The 25,634-nt window shown below is 31.5% G+C and overlaps 1 protein-coding gene across 8 annotated transcripts in view; it reads right to left on the bottom strand.

Moving 5' to 3' along the window:
• The window catches only part of LOC143079639 (piezo-type mechanosensitive ion channel component 2-like), a 120,009-nt gene that overhangs the window by 25,966 nt on the left and 68,409 nt on the right, over window positions 1-25,634 (bottom strand). For 7 of the 8 annotated variants that reach the window (XM_076255092.1, XM_076255088.1, XM_076255087.1 and 4 more), the window contains 18 exons: window positions 24,311-24,511; window positions 22,522-22,723; window positions 21,690-21,788; window positions 20,760-20,919; window positions 19,946-20,131; window positions 19,127-19,287; window positions 17,256-17,403; window positions 16,199-16,359; window positions 14,962-15,095; window positions 13,384-13,452; window positions 13,080-13,134; window positions 11,326-11,486; window positions 10,910-10,933; window positions 8,063-8,148; window positions 5,970-6,032; window positions 5,301-5,556; window positions 4,369-4,545; window positions 3,862-3,960 (listed from right to left, as the gene is read on the bottom strand). In XM_076255092.1, the coding sequence (XP_076111207.1) occupies window positions 3,862-3,960; window positions 4,369-4,545; window positions 5,301-5,556; window positions 5,970-6,032; window positions 8,063-8,148; window positions 10,910-10,933; window positions 11,326-11,486; window positions 13,080-13,134; window positions 13,384-13,452; window positions 14,962-15,095; window positions 16,199-16,359; window positions 17,256-17,403; window positions 19,127-19,287; window positions 19,946-20,131; window positions 20,760-20,919; window positions 21,690-21,788; window positions 22,522-22,723; window positions 24,311-24,511 (2,442 nt within the window). The remainder of the gene's footprint in view (window positions 1-3,861; window positions 3,961-4,368; window positions 4,546-5,300; window positions 5,557-5,969; window positions 6,033-8,062; window positions 8,149-10,909; window positions 10,934-11,325; window positions 11,487-13,079; window positions 13,135-13,383; window positions 13,453-14,961; window positions 15,096-16,198; window positions 16,360-17,255; window positions 17,404-19,126; window positions 19,288-19,945; window positions 20,132-20,759; window positions 20,920-21,689; window positions 21,789-22,521; window positions 22,724-24,310; window positions 24,512-25,634) is intronic. The other variant, XM_076255090.1, reaches the window with a different exon arrangement.

The raw sequence follows: 25,634 nt of genomic DNA, 5'->3' as shown, positions 1-25,634 counted from the left end.
GTTCTATTACTGGTTATACCTTTGATTTTTTTGTTTACTTGGGTAAGAAAAGAACTGAGATCTTAGATAAAAAGAAAGGCTTAGCTTATAGTGTTGTAATGTCATTGTGTCGGTCTATACAAGGGCAAGGCTACAAGTTATTTGTTGACTCGTTTTATACAACACAACATTTAGCAGAAGATCTACTCCGGGATAAGATATATATAATAGGAGCAGTTCGTAGCAATAGTTCAGCAATGCCATCTGTTTTTAAGCAGAGCAAAGATTGGGAAAAAGTTGTAGGTAGAGGTGATTTTAGGTGGCACAGAAATGGAAGCTTTGTTTATGTGCAATGGAAGGACTGTAAATGTGTAACTCTTATTTCACCTCTTCATAAAGGATCAGATGTAACAACCTGCTATAGAACAATACAGTCACGTAAAACTAACTTGGAAGAAATCGATTACGAAGCAGCCATTAATAACTAGTGATTACAATGCATACATGGGTGGTGTCGACAAATCAAACCAATATCTAAATAAGTACACCTCGTATATACGAACACAAAATCATTGGTGGAAGGTCTTATTTTTTCATTGTTTAGATATCATGATTGTAAATGCTTACATATTATTTACAGATTTCGTCTCTAAATCTGCTGAGCTGTTTGGTGATTCTGAGTTTTCTTCATCTCTCGGACAATTGGAATTCAGAGAAAATCTTGCTATTTCTTTGATGAAAGTCAAATCATTTAATTGTAAGCCTGAGCCTATGCTCCATCTTCCTTTATTTTTATCTAAACGTGCAGAATGTCTTTATTGTAATGCAGAGGCTCACATGAATAAGAAAAAACTACCAAGTCGTAAAGTTATGTCATATTGTTCAGTTTGTAAGGTGCCATTGTGCTGTTCAGTAGGCCGTAATTGTTTTTATGTATGGCATTCTGATACTACAGTAAAAGAGTATGTGTCAACAAATGAAAGATTAAAGAAGAGAAAGATTGAAGACATATCTTAAGGTCAATTCATTATTTAAATGAATTTTGAAAAGTCTGTATTGAGAATTGAGTTAATATTAATTCTGTATCTGAAATTAGAATTTTCACATTAAAATAAGTTTCTCTCATATCTGGATGTTGAGTACATTAATAGTTTTCTATAGCAAGGTACCATGCTTATAATTTAATACATCAAATGCATGTAATTTACATATAACTGTCAATGCTTTAGGTATATTGACAATTCAGAATACACTGATTTCGCACCATCCTTTGCACAATTCTGAACTGACCTTCAACTGTCAGAAATTGTCTTACTATGGAGACTTAGTCATTCATGAAATGACTTATGCAATATATAATTTGACGCTAAAAGAAGTTTCATAACCTTTTCAGATTATTTTGATAAGAAGAAAGTGCAACAATATTTCTTAAAAAATTTCCATAACTAATTCGCTGACTTAAAATGCAATTGGCCCATGCATTATTACTTTTTTCATAATTTTCAAAATTTCCAAAAGTCGTTACCATGGAAACCATATGATGCACTTTGGAAAGGAGTATGCCTTAATTGCTGTTGTTACTTGTGGAGGTAGAAAAAACGTTTTGCTCATAGAAAATATAACTCTTAAGCGTATCATTGTCAATTTAAAGCAAAAATTAAGTATTTCTCATAAAATACAGTTGTTGCTAAGCAACAGAAAAAATGTATTTTTCGAGATAATTTATAAAAAAAAATTGCACCAATCAAAAAGGTAGTATACAAGGCTACTTCTGCTGAAAAAAACAATATCTATTTGTACCTGGTTTTCGAGTAGTATCAATGGATTGACGACTATTACGGTAAAACAAGGAAATAAATTATCGATTTTTTAATATTTGAACTGTGGTCACGTGACCTGTTGTCATGGTAACCATTATCTCAATGGTTGATTTTGAAGCCCTGAGTTTTCTCTTTCTAACAATACCAACATTTAGTTGATGTCTATACATATAAGGGAGTATCGAACAAAACATTTAGTACACTTTTTTATAAAGAAAATTGCACTAAAAAAGCAGGAACAGGAAAGGGTTAAAATGTAAAATAAAGTGCTTGTTATCACTGAATGGTAAAGATTGGTTGGTAGTAAAAGTGAATATACATTGTTTATTGTATAAAACAATAAAAAAACCTTCATCAGCAACATTTTATATTGGCAAATTTCCAATGAAGTTATTTACATAAAGTTATTGGCAAATAAAAATAGAAAATGACATCATAGTCATGTCTGGCAAATGTCCAACATACATTATCTAAAAACATTTTAGATAAGATAAGGAAAAAAAGCTTCATCAGCAACATTTTATATTGGCAAATTTCCAATGAAGTTATTTACATAAAGTTATTGGCAAATAAAAATAGAAAATGACATCATAGTCATGTCTGGCAAATTTCCAACATATATTATCAACTACTATTCTATACAAAGAAAGATAACTCCAATTGAAAATTAATTGCTATTGCACAATATTGTGCAATTAGATATTTCTTGCTATTGTGCAATACTGTGCAATTGAAAATTTCTTGCTATTGCACAATACTTGATATGGAATCCTGATTTGGACCAACTTGAAAACTGGGCCTATAATCAAAAATCAAAGTACATATTTAGATAAAGCATATCAAATAAGCCCAAGAATTTAATTTTTGTTAAAATCAAACTTAGTTTAATTTTGGACCCTTTGGACCTTAATGTAGACCAATTTGAAAACTGGACCAAAAATTAAGAATCTACATACACAGTTAGATTTGGCATATCAAAGAACCCATTTATTCAATTTTTGATGAAATCAAACAAAGTTTAATTTTGGACCCCCATTTGGACCAACTTGAAAACTAGGCCAATAATTAAAAATCTAAGTACATTTTTAAATTCAGCATATCAAAGAACCCCAAGGATTCATTTTTTGTTAAAATCAAACTTAAGTTTAATTTTGGACCCTTTGGACCTTAATGTAGACCAATTTGAAAACGGGACCAAAAATTAAGAATCTACATACATAGTTAGATTCGACATATCAAAGAACCCCAATTATTCAATTTTTGATGAAATCACACAAAGTTCAATTTTGGACCCTTTGGGCCCCTTATTCCTAAACTGTTAGGACCAAAACTCCCAAAATCAAACCCAACCTTCCTTTTATGGTCATAAACCTTGTGTTTAAATTTCATAGATTTCTATTCACTTATACTAAAGTTATGGTGCAAAAACCAAGAATAATGCTTATTTGGGCCCTTTTTTGGCCCTTATTTCCTAAACTGTTGGAACCAAAACTCCCAAAATCAATCCCAACCTTCCTTTTGTGGTCATAAACCTTGTGTCAAAATTTCATAGATTTCTATTCACTTAAACTAAAGTTATAGTGCGAAAACCAAGAAAATGCTTATTTGGGCCTTTTTTGGCCCCTAATTCCTAAAATGTTGGAACCAAAACTCCCAAAATCAATCCCAACCTTCCTTTTGTATTCATAAACCTTGTGTTAAAATTTCATTGATTTCTATTCCCTTTTACTAAAGTTAGAGTGCGAAAACTAAAAGTATTCGGACGACGACGACGACGCAGACAACGACGACGACGACGCCAACGTGATAGCAATATACGACCAAAAAATTAAAATTTTTGCGGTCGTATAAAAAAAAATGAAAAATGAATCTCACTTTGTATTCCTAAAATTTAACCACATATGTGAAAATGTCTTAGCTTCTAAACAAGCTATCATACATATCCAAGTTTACAATATGGACTGAGCTACAGAAGTAAATGTTACCATGACAAACGTATGGGAAATTAATTGCATATATTGACCCACTTGACAATAATCGTTTAATATTTTTCAAGGCTTACCTCCCTTTTAGGTGCAGGAGACCCATGTGGTGATATCTTTTCCTCTACTTTATCAAAGTCTGAATTTATCTCCTCAGCATCCTTCCATAAACCATATCTCTGTTAATGGAGAAAATATGTAAAATTAAGGTTTTTATCTTCTGTAAATTCAGAAATTATTGTGAAAAATGCAACAGGGTTATAATCGCAAAAATTTGAACTCGCATTTTGTAATTTTTTTATATGAATTCAACAGGAATTTTCTGCATATCACATAAATTAAAATCGTATTTCAGTCTGAAATGACAAAATCACATTAAATGCCTCATTTCAGCTGTTCAGTTTTATCATTGTTAACCTTTTAGAAAAGGTCATTGTTCAATATTTATTTCAAACTTTCCATCTGAAAACAATGTAGTCAATAATTAGTCTGCAATCTCTTTTTTTTTTTTTTACATTTGTAAAACAAGAATGTGACCATAGGACCAAAAGGATGAAATAATGGATACTTGAAATAACAGTACATACCTTGAGTATAGATCTATGTATAAACAGAGCTAACAGCAGTATAAGATCCACAGTTGCGTATCCATTAATCTGCTCTATTCCAATAATCCTTGGTGGATAAAACGGTTCTAAATTGGTCTGGTCTTTGTTCCAAGGCCAGAAACCAAACTGGAACAGATACTTCACCACAATGATAGCCTGAAATAACAATGTTTGTTTGTTAAAAAATGTATTCCAATGCTATAATCTTAGACCAAATATTTATGTCAAGTATTAAGTTGCAAATATAGAAGTGATTTCAGATGTTTGTTTGTTAAAAATGTAGTCTAATGCTATTATGTTTCACCAAATATTAAGGTAAAATGTCTAGATGCAAATATAGATGTGATTTCAGATGTTTGTTTGTTAAAAATGTATTCCACTGCTATATTTTTAGACCAATATTTACTTCAAATATTTAGATGCTAATATAGAAGTAATTTTAGTCTTCAATTTAAGTTGACTATTGACCAGCAAACTCAGGAATCAGTAACCAACAGTTTTCAATTTTAAATTATTCATATTGTTTCGATATCTAACATTTAGTTTAGCCACGATCAGTAGTCTTTCTGTTAGCTTCATTTAAGTATTTTCAAGTTTTATTCATACAAGCAAAAGTGAATGAAAAAACACCCAATCATTCTTACTAAATAAATGAAAAGTAAAAATGAAGGGTATGAAAAGTTTTCTAATTACCAAAGTAGGATTTGTCTGCAGAAATCAGAAAATGCAGGTGTAAAAACTTGTTAACAATTAACCCCGCTTTTAAAAAAAAAAAGAAGTAATCAAGGAAGTCTAATTTCTTTGATTTATATAAATAATTTTATTGTAATTTACAATTAACATGTCAGATACAACATCTGTGTTTCCAACATATATTATTTTAACTATAATTTTCCAGAACATATAATAACCTCAGTGTAAGTTATAGCAGTAATCCAAAAGCTCTTTGATGGGCGTGGCACTGATAACATGCCCCAGAGAAAGACCATCAATGGAAGTGGCAATGACAACAAGCTGGCATAGACAATCTGGTCGAGTATCATAAGGAAATAGCAGATAAGTTCTGTCCGTGAGATGAGGAGGTAATACAAAGCTTCTAGAAGGAGGTACACCTTGGATTTACTCTGCTCAAACTTATCCTGCTTCTTTCCATCAAGAGAATCTTCACTGAAAATCAGGAAATTCAAATTACATAACAAGACTTAACGGAAGACTTAGGAATAAATAAATATTTGCAAAAAATACAATAAATTGATTGTTGATTAAACTTGTATTTTGTTTCTTTCATATTTATTATAATTCTTTTAAAAGTTTGTAATTATATTGAACAAATGCTATCATATACATTTGTACTCTTATAAAAATAAGTTTTATTATCTATTATAAAAACATGAGTATTATGACATTTCTAATTCTTTGTTATATTTATGTTATGAATAAACAGTGAATAGATATAGTATGAGTGCCAATGAGACAACTCTCCACCCGAGTCACAATTGTAAAATGTAAACGATTAAATGTCAAAGTACTGCCTTTTAAGTGGAGCCTTGGCTCACTCTGAACAAGGTTATTTAGTATACCTGGGTGTCTTCTTCACATCAGCATCAGGAGCTGTAACATGTATTGATACAAGATCTGTACTTCTGTAAATATAAAATGTCAATCATTAAAACTAAATTCAAAGGGAAAAAGAACTTTGTAAAGATTGTTTTAAAAGTTCTGTAAGATCCTTAGTTTCATTAAGAGTGATTCTCTGTAAAACAAAATGATATTGAACACCTGAAACAGCTTATGTTTTCATATATCTATAACAGATGTAATAAATGAAATTTTTCTATGAAAGTAATCTGCACTATAATTTTCTATGTTCAGTGGATCGTGAAATTGGGATAAAAACTCTATATTGGCATTAAAATTAGAAAGATCATATCATAGGGAACATGTTTACTAAATTTTAAGTTAATTGGACTTCAACTTCAACTACAGATGAACAGACGCACAGACCAGAAAACATAATGCCCATAAATGAGGAATAAAAATTGAAATTTATTAACCCTAACTATATTAACCCTGGTCATGTGGGGGCCGTAATATTACGGCCATACCCAGACCACCATTATTTAGCACCAATGGTGCTCCATACATTTGGAGGTCATGGTAATGTCATTTAATTCGAAGTGTATGCATGTTTCCTCAATCTGACACTATTGATTGTCATGTTTCTCACTTTTGATATTCATTCGGAGCTCAAATACGAATTTCAAAAATTGAAATTGGAAAAAAAAATGCTTTTTTTGGAGGAGTGGGCTTACCTAAGAGGTCTGAAACACAGAGTTATGAGGACTGAAACCTTGACAAATACTGTTAACCGGAAGGCATATAGCAACTGATCGTGTTTATTATTTTTTAAATATGCCAAGGAAACGACTACTTCCGGTTGCAAGTCCAGTTAAAATTCAAAATCGGAAAAATGGGATTTTTTTTAAATTTTGGTGCAAATGACCTTCTTTAGACTGACGAACCCAGATTAGTTTCACTCCGACCTAACAACTGTTGTGATAAATGTGTTCCACTCTACATGTAAACTACAGTTGTATGCATCTATTAGCATCCCTCTGACTTCCAGGTCGAGAAAAAGAACGAAACAAGAATGTGTCCCCAGTACACTAATGCCCCACTCGCACTATCATTTTGTATGTTCAGTGGACTGTGAAATTGTGGTAAAAACTCTAATTTTGGATCATATCATAGGGAACATGTGTACTAAGTTTGAAGTCGATTGGGACTTCAACTTCCTTCCAAAACTACCTTGACCAAAAACTTTAACCTGAAGCTGGACAGACAGACGGACGAACAAATGGTACAACAAACGGACGGACACACAGACCAGAAAACATAATGCCCCTCTACTATTGTAGGTGGGGCATAAAAAAGTCAAAATTGACACTTTTTGCACATGAGGACTAACTTTGGGGCAAATTCCCGCCCACCCTTCTTCTGTGTTTGTGGTAATAAGTATTGTGCACAAGTTCATAGCATTTAGTTGAGGCACACTAAAGTTGGAGAACGGAAACCAAATTTTGGATGTATGTATGGATGGACACTGAAATGCCCCGTCCACTGAAGCGGGGGTTTAAAAGTATAAAAAAAATATCCTTGAAAGTTTTAAGTTCTGAAAAGGTCATGACTTGCACAATCAGACAGTGAGTCTAATCATCCCTCAATAATTTGTCATGGGGAATAATGCAGTAAATTCAGTTTCATTCTGTTAAAAACCTGGCTTTGATGTTGCTATTGAGGGAATATTGCTTGCTTAATGTCCAAGTTAGTTATTTTATCCAAAATCAGTACAACTTTTATATTCAGGAAAGTAAAACTCAATGGACTTTGATTTCTTATACCTTTCAATTAAAAAAGAATCAGGCTTTCGATTTCAATGATTAATTCTAATGCATGAAGCGTCTACAGTATCTTCATAATTAAATGGCATATTTCAGAGAAGCTCTTACAGGAAAAATAGTTTGAGCAGTCATTCAAATAAAGAAAGATCTGTTTATGCACCATACTACTGATAATCTGTCTCAAAAAAAGCATTCCTTACTATTTGAATAGATTAACTTGGAGATGAAATTAACAACAGTCTAGGTTTTTGTTTCTTTAGTTATCATCTTACCTAGGTTGTCCATCCTCAGCTGACCCATCTATTCGACCTTCTAATTCAATAGACTGGTCCTCCATTTCTAAAGATTTGTGCCCAGACTGTTAAAAAACAAAACAAAACTTTTACCACTTTTCACAAATCATAATAAAGTATTTCTAAATTTGCAAATCTTCAAATTGAGGTGATGACCCATTAAAATCTTACTATGGATAAATTAATAATATATATTTGAATTATGGAAATGTATAGAATTTATAATGTTAAAAGCAAAATCACATATAATGGTCAAAAATTCATCGTCAGAAAGTTCAACTCAATAGAAAAATGCATAAAGAAATAAAAATGTCTCCACCCCCTCTAACCAGTTTTCCGCACCTTTTGTTTTCAAGTGTAAAAATTGAAAATAAAACTAAAGATATGTTTGTATGATTCTAATGCCCCTGCCAGCAGCCTATAAAGAATAAAGGAATTGGAAAATGGTTATTGCTATTTAGCGGCAGGGGCATAAATAAATATCACTATAAAGCCAAACAACCAACTTATGAACAAAATCCTAAAATTACATCAGCATTAAAAATATCAATAAAAGCCATATCTACAGGCAGCACTGGTTGACCAAAACTTCAGATGATTCAATATAATAAAACTGTATAAGTAGCATTTTGCGAATGGATAAACAGAAAACCACATTTTTAAAAGCATTTTTATTTCCTGACCCACAACAATTTAACAAAATCATTCTTCGTCTACCCACACTTTCTTATTCTTTTTCCATAGTTCCCAAAATGCATTTCAGGTAAATTTATATATATCCAAGATAAATACTATTTATACAGCTTCTGTAAAATCAAAAAAAAAACATTTCAACAACTTTTCTCATTGAAAGAAACAAATTGAACAATTAATAAAGTTAGAAAAACTATAAAAAAATAATTTGCTAAAAAGCTAATTTTTTTTTTCTTCAATTTTTTATTATGTATCATGTCATTCATATTTTTTTTTACATCACATAGCTTCTCAAATTTACATGTTATCGAAGAACTTCTCTGATATTGTACTAATTTTATGGCCTGTTTTGAAGACTTGCTTGGGCCATGGGATGCTAGAGCTAAGTCCATTTAGATAACATGGAAATTGCCAACTTAGACTTAGGGCAACAAATTGTCTCGATTCTTGAATTATACCACTTGTGAAGCAGATAAACCATTAACACTCCTTTTCTTTTCCACTTTTTTCCATAATTATCTCCCTTTATTCACCAAAAACCTTTACCCAAAAAATAATGCTTGGTAAATTACTAAAAATGGAGATGAATGATTTATATATTATCTGCTCCAAAAATAGAAAACTTAGGATTTCAAGAAAACACGAAGACACCCCAAGTCTTGGCCTGCTATTTCCATGTTTTTCTATATGGATTACCCTCTGCCCCAAATTATAGTGAACCGCCCCAACAAGTCCCTTAAACCTATGGCTATCCAAGATATATCTATTTCCATTACATATACTTTGTTAGTGGCATATTCATTTTCACAATTCTTATTGCTAGTTAATTTGCATTAATAATACTGATGGTGCAAAAAGAGATTACCTATATTTCCAAGAAGACGATTTCTAAAATATCTTTATTTCCAAGAAGAGGATTTCTAAAATACCTTTATTTCCAAGAAGAGGATTTCTAAAATACCTCTATTTCCAAGAAGAGGATTTCTAAAATACCTTTATTTCCTAGAAGAGGATTTCTAAAATACCTTTATTTCCAAGAAGAGGATTTCTAAAATACCTTTATTTCCAAGAAGAGGATTTCTAAAATACCTTTATTTCCATAATGTACATAAGCTTTTTATCTAGAGTCTCTGTTTTGTTTAAAGTTGCATTATACAGGTATAGAGCATTTTCGTTTGGGTTAAACAAGGTATTAAATCACCAGGAGTTTTACTGTGGATTCAATTATTTTCATGAATACCAATTTTTGTGGATTTTTGATTTCATTGTTTTGCCAATCTGTTTACAAACATAATGTATTGAAAAAGTAAAATCACAAAAATACTGAACTCCAAGGAAAATTCAAAAAGGAAAGTCCCCAATCAAATGGCAAAATCAAAAGTTCAAACACATCAAACTAATGGATAACAACTGTCATATTCCTGACTTGAACATATATTTACAGATTTTTGTTGATCACCTCAATGAGATTGATTTTCTCTCTTGAGCCGATATGGTGAAAGTGAGAAAAGCAATTGAGTTGAGATGACCACTGGTAATCTGTTTATTGCTATTTGACCTATGATGAGGATGTTATTGAAGCCAAGTGCTCCCTTAGTTTCTGGGAATAATTTTCATATCAATCGACTCCGATGAGAAAGAATAGAAAATTATCAGACAGTAAGACCAAAGGGAAATTTCGTAAAATAGTGATATTTATAATTATTGTATACACACAAAACACGGTCTCCAATGAATAATAATGAATCCACATTAAAAAAAGTTATTTCTTCCATGAGAAGGTCAAAGGAGACTTTAGTTTAGAATATTGAAGTCAGAAAAACGAAAAATTTCCAAATTTTTTCAATACAATAACAAATTTTGATACAGGGAATAGCTTTAATGGACTTTTATGTTGATCAAATTAATACTAACGAATTTCAATGCTTTTGGAAAAGGAACAACCAAACATACATTTTCTGAATTTTTTTCAGAGAATTATTCTGCTTCTTACTTCCTATGTTCTGACAAACCAAATACCATATTTTACAATGTGAATATCAATATTAGTTTAGTGAGCAGATGGCGTTTTAACTACATTGACATCAAAGCAAACTTAGAAAAGAACACAAAATTTGAAATGGCGAACTTTACCTCATGATGTAACTTTAGGGATTGCTGTAACAAAATGTGCAATTAAACAATTAAGTGATCAAGACTTAACATTCCATTTATAAAGACCTAGTATATATCTCTGCTGCATAAGTCTTCTGGTACATTTTTACTATTCTTCGAAACATTACTACTTTATCAAAGAATTATAAATATCTGGTGCTGTAAACTACATAATGTTTAATACAAATAAGCTTTACACTATCAGAAAAAAGGCAAACCAATAAGATTTGTTATGCATGATTATTTGTTATCTTATGTTAAATCTATTTCAATAAAAAGCTAAATATATGTTCCATATAATGACCTTTTTGTTAACTTAGTTACAAGCGTAAAAAACTTTGTTTTATATTTTTCTTTATCCAAATTTAAGATAAAAAATAATTTTCCCGCCTTACTCTAATTCCTTGTCTTTCCTTGTTCATCTCATCTTCTAGTTGGTCAGCAACCATTCTGTAGTTCTTAGAAATATTATTACAAGTTTCTATGATTGAATCACACAAACTTTCCAGAAGCTTTTGTATAAACTTCAGAACAGTTCCAGTTTTGTCAATAATATCTAAAATAAAAATAGGTCAATTGAAAAACACACAAAACATACATGTCAATTCTAATTCAATAACTCTAGATTTGTTAATTTTACTAACACATTTAACTTTTTTTAGATTTCTTGATGTGAACTGGCGTACTAGATTTTTCTTCCAGATTGGAAAAGCACATATAAATTTCTAAATGTTCGGCATCATTCTAGAGCATGTGAAAGATTGCTATTTCCATTGTCATTCTCCACAATCTTATCAAAAGTGGTTATCTATAGAACAATTTAAATTGTGTAACAAAATTATCTGTTTGATAACTCTTTGGTGATTTTGTTTTAGATATTATCCAACAAGGCAGTAGGACTAGGATGTGCAATAACTGTAGTGCTTGATTGACTACGGGTGATTATTTTTAAAGGAGTAAGTAAGGTAAGGGCACTATTTGCAACATCCCCCTCCCCAACACCTTATTATCAAAGTACAATATTTCAAGGTGAAGAGTGCCAAAGTTGATACATATATAAGTGAAAAGTGAAATAAAATATTTTTGTTAAGCTTCTCTTTTAAAACATTGATGTTTACATCCAAAATTGGTTAAAAAGAAAGATTTCAATGAAAATTTACAAAATCCTTTGAATTACAACACTACATTCCAAGTTCCAACTCAAGAAAACTACAGTGCAGGGTTTGATTAATTTAATATTCATATCAGAAAATTCATTTGTAAAAGAAACATGATCAAAAACTTTCGGAACAAAATACCTATTTCCTGTCTAGGCATTGTTTAACATATGATTCTTATACTATCCATTAAATCCTAGTATATATTTAGCTAGAAATAGGTGCCTTATTGGGCCTCATACAGCCTATTGCCTTGAATCTTATCATAATAAATTCAAAGTATATATGGAGGTATTGAAAGAGCCATTACTTACTCACTGAGACTGCAAAAAGAGTAAATTATTTAAAATTTTATCAATTTTATCAATTTATAATATTGATAATTTACAAGCTCTGGTTACTTTTATTGACAAAATGCAATTTGTGTGTGATATCAGTTTGAAGTCATAAACATGAAATAATAAACATATTAGACAAAGCAAAAGGCTTTTAAGCTGTATTGTTTTGTTAAAATTTTAACAACAACTGTACCCCAAAAATGTATTGACTAACATTAGATTTTTAAAGAGCAAGACATAAGATTTCAAAAGAAAGACATCTTGCGAGATTTAACTTTGTTGGTAAGACAGTTGTCTATCAAACTGTTCTTTTTGTAATAAGAAAATTTGAAAATGAGCCAAACTTTAGTTTATTCCTTTCAGAAAATTTAAAGCACTACAAGCAAATAAGCAATCTAAATTCAAATATTTTATTATTAGTGATATCTGAGTTCCCAATGAAGGTGAACCCAGAAAACGCTTCAACCGCATAAAATTTATAAAACGTTACTTTTAGTTTTTGATAAGAGTTCTATTATAGCAAAGTCACTACCAAGTAGTTTTTAAAACATAAAAACAAATAGCAGACATTATAAACTGTAATCCAAAGGGCCAACTTTAACAAATCATCAAACTAACAAATAGGTTTTGAGGGTCAAACTCCAAGCTACAAACCTTCTTCTTCATCTTCATCCTCTTGTTCTTTATCCTTTGTCTGTTGATCTTTGTCCTAAATAAAATTAAAAATACAATAATTAACTGACCCATGTACATTTACTTTTGTTTCTGATGAAATATTGATAAAATTACTTAGGTAGTTACAGTCAGCTAAATCTATGAGTATTTTATTTCTTTTATCTAAGGCCATCTACACAAAAGTAGCAATATGTCCCTACACCATATAAATCATGATTAAAGTATGCACCATTATGTGCCATTGATGTAAAATTCAAAACAAGGTAAAAGTCCCATAACTGACCTTATCTTCAGCATCTTCAGCTTGATCTATAGCAGCATCAGTCCCAGAATGTATTGCGGTTGATATTAGCTGCAATAGAAATAATTATCTCAACATTTCAGTATATGATTTTTAAAACAATCAAATTAAAGTATATGCGAACAAGTTTTAGCGCCTAAAAAGCTTTGCAGTGCATTGCTGTATAATACTTTTAGGTTAGATGTGGTTGGGAAATGGTTTTCTTTAGCTCCTTTGTGCACACTCATTAGTGCGATATTTGAAGAATGGTGTACAAGCATATATAGTCAGATAAGCACTCAGGAACTTGTTCTACTTTGTCCCCCATTTTATCTTATAACATGAAAGTTGACACGAAAAAAAGTAAGGAAATCCAAGAAAGGCAAAATATTTATTCAGGCATTGGGTTGGCTATTGAATACTTATATTGGTTTTTTTTTGTGTCAGATATTGGTATATTTTTCCTCAGATTTTCCTATACTTTGCCAGAATGCAGATTTTTCCATGATTTTTTCAAAAAAAATCATGACAAGTATGGGTCACCATGCTATTGTTCAAGCTACAAGACCAGGCAATAGCAACATATATAGTTTGTTGGGAGCAATGACAGAGATAATAGATGACAATTTAGATGGCAAAAAAAAAAACACAACCCTATGACATTCTTTCAAAGCTCGATAAAGCTATACAAGTTCATCCAAATATCAAATCTGACTGTGAGAGAGCATTTTCAATCATAAAGAAATTTACACTGAATTCTGATCAGAACTTGACATTGATATATTGTGAGCTTTTTTATCAAGACAATGTAGCCAAACTGGCAGTTGTTTTGAATATGTGCCTAGTGGTGTTGCTTTAAAAGACTGTTGAATACAATAGTATAATATTGTTTTTTATATTCACAAATTTTTATATTAAATGTGAAATTATGAACATTGTTCATATTAAAAAGTATGCATCTACGTCACATTTTCACATGCTTTTTGACATGTCATGTCATGTCATGACATGATTTCTCATTGTCAGAGGTATGCAAGACCTGCAAAATTGAGCAAATTTGCATAGATTGTGCATAAAAAAAACACTCTTTTGTGAAATAAAAAGAAATCTGTGGGATGTCGTATGAGAAGATAGAAATAGGCTTTCAGACAATAAAAGAAATATAATGTCACAAACCTTGTTTTCTTGCTACAAGTAAAAACATTTTTCTATCATTCCTCAATAAAAAAAAATTGTTTGAGTTATCTCCCCTTAAAGGGTCATTAGCGATTTGATTCAAATTGTCATATTTTATTTAAAAAAATTCTTATACCTATATCTAAATGACAATAAGTCTGAAATAAACAATTTACTATGCATGGACTTGATAATCTATATCACCATTTCATGTTTTTTTTTGTCTAGACACCATCTATTCAACCATCGAGGTGACCTCAGAAGACTGCCCACTGTCATATAACCTGATATAAACATAAACATAAATATGGACCTCATGAAATTGGACGTTTTAGGTCTGTTTGGTTTCTCAAGTACAAAGTTTTATACTTGTAATCCTTATTTTCTTTTTTTCCATTCCTTTACCTGTAGAGGATTGGGTGTTTCATCTTCTTCATCGTCTTGACCAAAAGTAACACTGTCCTTGACCTTTTTGCCTCCAACTTCCTCTTCTGATTCACTTTCCTCCTCAAACAAATAGTAATCACCAGATCTGATAGCTGAAATTATACAGCCAAATGTAAAATCTTAGGCAAGACCTTAAGGAAGCTCGCTTGTCATATTTTGGAATTTTGGTCAGATTTTCGAAATCCTCTGGTTTTATCCATTTGAATGCCTTAACAAATTTAAACCGGTGACCCCCATTTTTTTTATAAATAATTCTCTTACATGTATAATGATAGGCTGTCTGTTAAAGTCTAATAGAATTTTGATTATTTTATAATAGTTTTTGGGGACATAAACTTGTCAATGATAAAGCTATGAAAAGTCAAGAGAAAACATTTTCCCTCCAAAATTTCAATGGCTAATATATCGCAAACAAACACGGTGACCTATATATTTTTTTTTGCTCTTAGGATTCCTTTATTAACCCCCTATCAATATAAACTAGTGTTTTGAAAAGTTAATTAAAAACAAATTCCCTTAATTTAAAATTTTCATATGGTCTTCAATTTGCAAAAATTGTTTTATTGGGGTTTAAAATGGTAATTGCAAATGTTTTCAGACAGGTAAGTACAGATTTTGATATAAACAAATTATTGGATTTATTATATTCACTTTAATAAACAATGTTAAAATATTACTTTTTCTGTTATTAAATTACTTTTAACACTATTGAATATATAGTGGCTATCAGTTTTCATTGGTGGTAGAAGTGAATGTTCCTAAAGAGAACCTTGACCTTCCATATTTTTGAACTATATTGGATTTATATATATTTCTGGTGTGGGGGTCAAAAATATAATTGCAGTTCATATGGTTTCATTCAAGTGCTGCCTCATAGCTAAAGTTTCTTCTTTTTTATTTCTGGTCTTTTGCTCTGCTTTTTCAGGCATTTTTATATATAGCTGCTATTAAATGCCAGTGCTTAATTAATAAATTTATTTTTGCTTTTTAGTTTGTTAGTTATTCATGATATTTCAGTGGATGCTGGTTCTCCCATTCTATGCACGAAGTGGTGTTTGCTGAAGCCAACAACTACTTCACTTTGAAGTCTCACCACTTCTCCCTATCAGCTTCAAAAAGAGAAGTCACTATTCCCTTAATTCTGATATCTCGGATAAAATTGTTTACCACATAAAAATATGTTTTGTACACTTACTCTGAAAATGTTCATCAGGCACAACAAAGTCTTTTTTGACATGTTTCTGTTTTTCTTTGATGGCGTCCATCTTTTTCTTAATGTTGTCCAATACTTGACGTTCCTCTTCTTTTTGTTTCAGAACACTCTCTATTAATGTTTGGTTAATCAGTTCTGCTCCTCTAATGAAGTAAAATGTATTAGTGTTAAGTTATTCTAATAGATCTATCTTTCATATATCTTAGAACATGATAAGAAACTGATCACAAACTTGAGGTTTTCCAAAAAAAAAAGCAAAAGCAAACACTGTAGATTCATTTATTTTCCTGGGTACTGATTATTCTAGATTAAGGAAATCTTGCATGTTTGTGGTTTGCCAAAGTCTGCATACAAGCCTATATAAAATTTGTTACTGGTTCAACTTTTAATTTTATTGTTGTCCCGTAATCAGGAAATCCATGAAAATTGGTATACAACAAATAATAATAAATCCACAGTAATTCAATCATAATGACAAAATATATGATATTATCGCTATTTTGTGCATTTTTCCTTTGATCTTTTTTTGTGATATTTTTTCATATCATGCTACTCGCTTGAGATGGAAAATTATCACTAGAAACTAAGGAGCCACGTGGCGTTGCTAATGAAATTGACATGAAATTGTCATAGGTAAAATAGCGATAAACAGATTATCATTGGCCAACTCAACTCGATTGCTTTTCTCGCTTTCGCCGTGACCGACTCAAGCGAGAAAATCAATCTTGTTGAGATAACCAACGATAATCTATAATTATTTGATCTTATTGGTGTGTTGGGTTGCTGTTTCATTGATTTAATTCTCCTTTTTATTAATCTAATACATTCGAACATGAGAACACAAGAAACTTTACCAATTAATCACACTTTTAAATTAAAGTTTGCTAACTTGACAAAAAAAATATTATACCAACAATTGTTTTTGTAGACAATAGTCACAATACACATTTTGAATATGTTGTGTAACATAACTTGGCCTAAAAATGACTTCATGCTTAGATGAAATCAAATATTACAATTTTCATTTGCTAATTCTTACCTAGAAGCAAGATTGTGTTGGGCCTGATTCATAACTACAACATGTCTGAAGTAATGACTGTTATATATCCTCATTTGTAGCAGGAGAAATGTGAAACAAATCACATCCCAAGCCAGCCCAGTGTCATCTTCTTCAACCTTACAATCACCTAAAATAAGAAACAGAAACAATAAAATAGAAACAAATTCATACCTGTCAACCTCAGGAGTCAAATTTGAGGTCATCGGGTTGCATAAACAAGTAAAATTTTGGGACTGAAAACAGGTGCTCCCAAACAGCACCTAATTCAAGAAAAGGCTGTGCATCTGCCTAATATCATTATAAAAACACAAATAGAAGTTAAATTTCAAAACAATTCACCAAAAATCTCATTCTCATTTTAGAATTACCCTTTATACATATAATTTAGACAATTGAGACAATTGATCTTTCCTTTTCCACAGAGAATTGTTGCACTAGTCAACACTAACCTGTATTGAATATGTGAGATGGGTTTAGGCAAGTCAGGCCTAAGAGCTGTATGATTCAACACTAACCTGTATTGAATATGTGAGATGGGTTTAGGCAAGTCAGGCCTAAGAGCTGTATGAGCCAACACTAACATGTATTGAATATGTGAGATGGGTTTAGGCAAGTCAGGCCTAAGAGCTGTATGAGCCAACACTAACCTGTATTGAATATGTGAGATGGGTTTAGGCAAGTCAGGCCTAAGAGCTGTATGAGCCAACACTAACCTGTATTGAATATGTGAGATGGGTTAAGGCAAGTCAGGCCTAAGAGCTGTATGACCCAACACTAACCTGTATTGAATATGTGAGATGGGTTAAGGCAAGTCAGGCCTAAGAGCTGTATGACCCAACACTAACCTGTATTGAATATGTGAGATGGGTTTAGGCAAATCAGGCCTAAGAGCTGTATGAGCCAACACTAACCTGTATTGAATATGTGAGATGGGTTTAGGCAAATCAGGCCTAAGAGCTGTATGAGCCAACACTAACCTGTATTGAATATGTGAGATGGGTTTAGGCAAATCAGGCCTAAGAGCTGTATGAGCCAACACTAACCTGTATTGAATATGTGAGATGGGTTTAGGCAAATCAGGCTTAAGAGCTGTATGAGCCAACACTAACCTGTATTGAATATGTGAGATGGGTTTAGGCAAATCAGGCTTAAGAGCTGTATGAGCCAACACTAACCTGTATTGAATATGTGAGATGGGTTTAGGCAAATCAGGCTTAAGAGCTGTATGAGCCAACACTAACCTGTATTGAATATGTGAGATGGGTTTAGGCAAATCAGGCTTAAGAGCTGTATGAGCCAACACTAACATGTATTGAATATGTGTGATGGGTTTAGGCAAATCAGGCCTAAGAGCTGTATGAGCCAACACTAACCTGCATTGAATATGTGAGATTGGTTTATGCAAGTCAGGCTTAAAAGCTGCATGAGCCAACACTAACCTGTATTGAATATGTGAGATGGGTTTAGGCAAGTCAGGCCTAAGAGCTGTATGAGCCAACACTAACATGTATTGAATATACATGTATTGAATATGTGAGATGGGTTAAGGCAAGTCAGGCCTAAGAGCTGTATGAGCCAACACTAACCTGTATTGAATATGTGAGATGGGTTTAGGCAAGTCAGGCCTAAGAGCTGTATGAGCCAACACTAACCTGTATTGAATATGTGAGATGGGTTTAGGCAAGTCAGGCCTAAGATCTGTATGAGCCAACACTAACCTGTATTGAATATGTGAGATGGGTTAAGGCAAGTCAGGCCTAAGAGCTGTATGAGCCAACACTAACCTGTATTGAATATGTGAGATGGGTTCAGGCAAGTCAGGCCTAAGAGCTGTAAGAGCCAACACTAACCTGTATTGAATATGTGAGATGGGTTTAGGCAAGTCAGGCCTAAGAGCTGTATGAGCCAACACTGGTCTGTATATAGCTTGTCTATATATACACAACCCAGAAGTTGTAACACAGCTTTCATAAACAGTACAAAGAATGTATAACCAATCAGCATGTTCCATCTGCAAGTAAATTCATCAAATATAGCGAGTAAAAAATATAATAAACAGAAACTAACTTAAAAACTCTAATTAAATAATCAAATTTTTATTTATTCACTGATCATACAGACAATGAAATCTTTTAGAAAAACCTGATATCATTCAAGTTAACACCAACATTTATTTTATTGCAGACTTTTGCTGCTAACAATTTACTTAGACTACAGATTTTAACTTAGTATTCCTGTTATACTAGTTGTTTTACTATCTAAGGGAAATGTCTAATAAAATTTCACTGAAATATGAGATCACAATATTAATAAACTATAATTTTCAATAACATGCTCATGTAAACCAGAATAATGCATATCTGTCTGAAAATGTTTCTTCTTATTAGTTCATTTATCAGACATGTTTTGTAAATTGACCGCTAGGCAACAAAGATAAATAATTTCTACACAATCCTTCTTCTAACAATCTTAAAGGTTAAAGTAAGAATTCCTACCCATAACATATTAACAAATACAAACTCTTACTACATAGCAATTCAGAAAGAAGAAAAAAATCATCCTTAACTTCTTTTGTTTGTCCTTAGAGGAAGAAGTAAGAATACTTGTCTGTAGAAAATAATCACAAACACACTGATATAACATTGCAGAGAGAACATTTTTATCCTTACCTTCTCCTAATAACCCTCAGAGGTAGCAATAAGAACTCCTGTCCATACCACATAAACACAAACACAGCTATCACATAACCCATACTGAACAGGTTAATCCTTGTAGCACCAGTGATAAACATTATAAACAATGTGACCCAGTACATATAGGTGAAGAAGCCTATTTTCAACACATCAAGGTATGACCTGAAAATACATTAGTTTTTTAATGCCAAAACTGTTATTCAATTATATACATGTTTAAAAAATATAAATATGTTGGTACAAACATTTGAATTTCAAAGACAATTTTATCTACAACAAAAAAATGCAAATGTTTGTTTGATGGTCTTCTACATACCTTTTTATAAACATGGTTAAATATGTGCCTGTGGACCAAATGTCCAATAGTGCTTCCATCTATAAGTTTTACAGACACTCAAGTTAATATCAGAAAAAACATTTGTTTAAGCATGAATATATACTCAACAAGAATGTGTCCTCAGTACACGAATGCCCCACTCGCACTATCATTTTCTATGTTCAGTGGACCGTGAAATTGGGGTAAAATCTCTAATTTGGCATTAAAATTAGAAAGATCATATCATAGGGAACATGTGTACCAAGTTTGAAGTCGATTGGACTTCAACTTCATCAAAAACTACCTCGACCAAAAACTTTAACCTGAAGCGGGACAGACGGACGAACGGACAACGAACGGACGGACACACAGACCAGAAAACATAATGCCCCTCTACTATCGTAGGTGGGGCATAAAAAATTGGAATTGCAGATTTCTGACTATAAATGATGACTGATGACAGACAATTCTTACTTTGCATGTCCAGTAAAGTCTGGCACATTTATTGGAGTTTTGGCCTCAACTTCTTCTAGAATATCCTTATTGGAACCTCCAGGGTGCGAATCTCCTTCACTTGATTCACGTCGGAACACTTGCCACTGTAGGCAAATCAACAAAAGTTGAATTGTATCAGCTGAAAAATTAAAATGTAATTAAGCAACAATTTTAAGGTAAATTATAAAATTTTACAAAATTGCAAGTCAATAATTCGACCTCATTGAATAGGTATTCATGTGAACTTCAATTTAACCCCTTAGCTTGAGATGAAAAACATGTGAATTGTATGTGTAAAGTTATTTAAAGGAAAAGAATGTCAACATTGAAAGTGAAACAAAGATAAATCATTTGATGGACTGATTCAATCCACAAAAAATCATTCTTATACAGGTAAAAACGATGATAAACATTCATTTTTCATTTAAAATATGAGATTAAATAGACCTAGAATAATCCAACAGCATGAGTTTGCTTAATCTATTTATATCTATATTTATGTTTACATCGCTTATATGGTCATCACATGACTTTAGAGGTCAACTCGATAATTAATAAGATGGCGTCTGGACTGAAATACACACGAAACGAAGCTACATATTTTCATGCTTGTGCCCTGTTTATTATCTATTTTAGACTTTAAATAGTTTGGATAAATGTTTTACATTGTTATACATAAAATATGAGAATTTGATTAAAATTGGTGAACATGAATTTGACAGCTAGTGCCCCTTTAAAGTGTATTTTTTACTAAAAAATATTTTTTTATTTGTTAAAAATATATTGAGGTTTTCTGATAAAATAATTTCATACCATGCAAATGTCTCTTCCAATTTATCTGATTATCTTAGCAATCCAGATTTTTCCAAAGTTGACAGCTTTTGATAGATATTTAGAGAATGCACTTACCAATAAGTTTGATAGCTCTTGGTGGGAAGTTATAGTCAGGCAGATACAGCCATTTTTCTAAGTTTCTCTCAAAGATCTCAATGTAAGACCAAGGATACTCTGAAAAAGAAAAACTAAATTATAAACTTCCAGGAGTAAGTGCACAATAATAATTTTGGCATTGTTGTAAAAAATGCCGGCATATCAAATGATGGACGAACAAAGAACAGTGAAATGGAGATTGACAACTGCACTAGTGGTGCAGGAACTGCTTATCTTTCTGAAGCACAAGAACTCAATCCTTGTTTAATCACAATGCTAAATCAAGAAGTTTTCCAAGCAATATTTTCATTGATTATTGATTGGTTTGTTGTAAATTGGTATTGTGATGTTCATCTATTTTTTACTTGCCAAATTCTTATTGCACCCCTTTGTATCTTCAAAATTTACTTTTTGTTAACCCTAAGAATACTTGGCTAAATAAAAGTATTTTTGTCTATACATATGGAACTCAGCACCATACAAATTATTTTTTCATTCATTTACAATGGTAACTTATTTGATAGTGATATCGTTTCTCTTTCACATCTTTTAAAGACTTTTACATGTTGTAGGATGGTTTATATTTTCTGTTTCAACTGACATTTTATTAACAGCTTTATTTCAAAAATGTATCCTATGCTCTTAAATGAAAAGAGTATCTTGTATAAAATAACTTGTCATTCCTGCAACTTTTGTTCTATAAATCAATAACATTTCCAATCAGAGTCACTTTGAGCAAGTTTTGTTCCATCAGTTTTACTTTTACACTTAATAAACTAATATGCTGAAACAAATCTAAGAATTTGCCTACCAATACACAACCCTTTAGGTAGCCCCAGACAAATGAGGAACTCCAAAGGTAACATAACAGCCAGAATAATGGTAATCAATGGCCATATCAAAGCATTCCCTCTTCTACTGAGGACCAGAAGTATTCCCAGAATGACAGCATAGATGACACTGTAAACATCCACCCGAACACAAATGGTTACTGCTAACATGATGTAACATAACTGAAACATAAACAAGGTTAATATATATTATTATACTTTACATTAAAATGCCATATTTTGATTGGCTAATACGAGGGTGTTGATTTACTCTATCCCATGGCTGAGTGAAATTTACCTTGCATATAATCTTCTATTTACCTTGACATATTTAAAATGTTTTATTTGACGTTATATAAATAACACATAGCTGAGCGGTGATAGAGCAGGTTGTTACCCGAGATAACATTGTCAACTGTGGCAAAGCATGTCTATGCTTTTGCAATAAAGATTCATTCATTCATTATATTCTGCCATTATTTGATTATTGTTGCAATATATGGGGAAGCTGTTGTGAAAGTGGAATAAATAAACTTAATAAGTTATTAAAGAAATCTGCTAGGGTTATAGTAGAAGCTGACATAATGACATCATCCAGTTTATTGTTTAATAGTTTACGCTGGTTAAATGTGGAAAAACACATTCAATACCAAAAGGCAATACTTGTATTTAAATCATTAAATGGTATGGTTCCTAACTATTTACAAGAAAATTTTCATTTTACTGATAATCAAAATTATAACTTACGTTCAGCTGATGAAAAACTATTAAATCTTCCAAAACCAAAAACAAATTTTTTAAAGAAAACATTTACATATTCAGGTTCTCAAATATGGAACAGTTTACCAAATGAAATAAAAATGAGTAATACACTTGTATCTTTTAAAACAAAATGTTACAAATTTTTCATCAATTGTGTAAATTAATATGCTTTTTCATTATTATTTAAATACAATTGTATATTGTGTATAATATAACTTTATAATACTCTATGTACTTATAAATATGTTATTATTATTTTGAGGACTCTCAGGAAGATTAGTTTTAACTAATGGGATCATCCTCTTGAAATAAAGATTATTTATTTATTTATTTATTTTTTATTCATTCATTCAATGCTTTTTCAAGGGGTACCTATGACGTCACGTACATAACAACGTCTTGACGAGAGGGTGACAATTTGAAAGTCACCCTCTCGTCAAGACGTTGTTATGTACGTGACGTCATAGATATTACTTTCAAAATAAAATTCATCTGTAAAAGGCAATAATGATAGGACATTCAGTATAATGAATTAAAAAACACATAGCTGAGAGGGTGATAAAGCAGACTGGTACCCCTTGAAAAAGCATTGAATGAATGAATGAATGAATCTTTATTGCAAAAGCATAGACATGCTTTGCCACAGTTGACAATGTTATCTCGGGTAACAACCTGCTCTATCACCGCTCAGCTATGTGTTATTTATATAACGTCAAATAAAACATTTTAAATATGTCAAGGTAAATAGAAGATTATGTGCAAGGTAAATTTCAGGGGGACAGCAATCAAACAACAAAAAATAACCCCAATTTAGTATAAAGAAGAATGAACAGGTTGTCATTGTATTGTAATTCAAAGAATCAGAAAATAAAAATGCAAGTTAAGAAATTTAAATAGAAAATGAAGAAAAACAAAGGAGCAAATAAAAAAACAAATTACAGATATCAATTTCATGATTAAGCTTTCAAGTTTTTTAACTACTTATTTGTGAATGTAAAAACATCTTACCTGTAAACCAAACTTATAGAAGAAAAAGTTGGCAAAGTATTTAGAGCAACGAAGTAAGCCTCTGTCTGCTTCTGGTCTTTTGATTTCAGGAAAGATAACTCCTGGTGGTGGTCTGTCTACTCTAGGTTTCTTATAATATTGTGACTGATGACATTTTATTAGCTTGTACAGAACAAGTATCAACAAAATTCCTATGTAGTTCTGTATAAGAAAGAAAAATAATTCCCACTACAATTTACCCGTCAACCTGAGTATTTGTATTAAAAAAACTGTTATTAAAAGTCTATATAATAGAGATATTCCATAGAAAATGGAAAGCTCAAATTATTCATTAACTACTGTGAAAGTACTTTAATTCGTTGGTATCAATTTTCGTGGTTTGAGCAATATTTACATGTTCGTGGGTTTTTAAATTTGTTGATTTTAGTTTAAAAAAAAAAAAAAATTAAAAATTAAAGCCTTTAGAAACGAAGGTTACAAATAGTCTGGATTGTAGAAAATTAAAAAAACATTGACAGGTGTAAATCATAGTGACAACACTAATTAACCCAAGATAAAGTAATCAACAGATTAAGGAAAATCAAAAATTCTCTAGATCATATCAGTAGTCAAACCTTCATGGGGATCTTTCCATGTCTTGATTTGGCCAATGGTTGTTTTATTTTGTTGGACACTTAAATTCGTGGATTAAGTCATCCACGAAAACCACAAAAAATTGGTACCCCACGAATAAAAGTACTTTCACAGTAATTTCAAAGAATTATCCATAGGATTTAAGTGTGAGCATAATTTTTTTTTCAATGTGATAACAACAGTTTTCTTTTTCTTTAACCATTTCTGGTAGAGTTAGCATTTGACATTGAAGACAACTGTTTAAGGTATGTTTTTGTTAAATAGGTTCCAAAGCAGTATAATTTATAAAACATTTTGAGTTTTCCTAACTATTCTTTATGAAGTATGATTTAAAACAAGAATGTGTCCATAGTACACGGATGCCCCACTCCCACTATCATTTTCTATGTTCAGTGGACCGTGAAATTGGGGTCAAAACTTTAATTTGGAATTAAAATTAGAAAGATCATATCATAGGGAACATGTGTACTAAGTTTCAAGTTGATGTAACTTTAACTTCATCAAAAACTACCTTGACCAAAAACTTTAACCTGAACTTTGCACTATCATTTTCTATGTTCAGTGGACCATGAAATTGGGGTCAAAACTATAATTTGGCATTAAAATTAGAAAGATCATATCATGGGGAACATGTGTATTAAGTTTCAAGTTGATTGGACTTCAGCTTCATCAAAAACTACCTCGACCAAAA

Source organism: Mytilus galloprovincialis, chromosome 6, assembly GCF_965363235.1.
Source record: "Mytilus galloprovincialis chromosome 6, xbMytGall1.hap1.1, whole genome shotgun sequence".
Classification (NCBI taxonomy): Eukaryota; Metazoa; Mollusca; class Bivalvia; order Mytilida; family Mytilidae; genus Mytilus; species Mytilus galloprovincialis.
The sequence above is the reverse complement of the archived record's forward strand: the minus strand, read 5'-3'. Positions and strand labels throughout refer to the sequence as shown.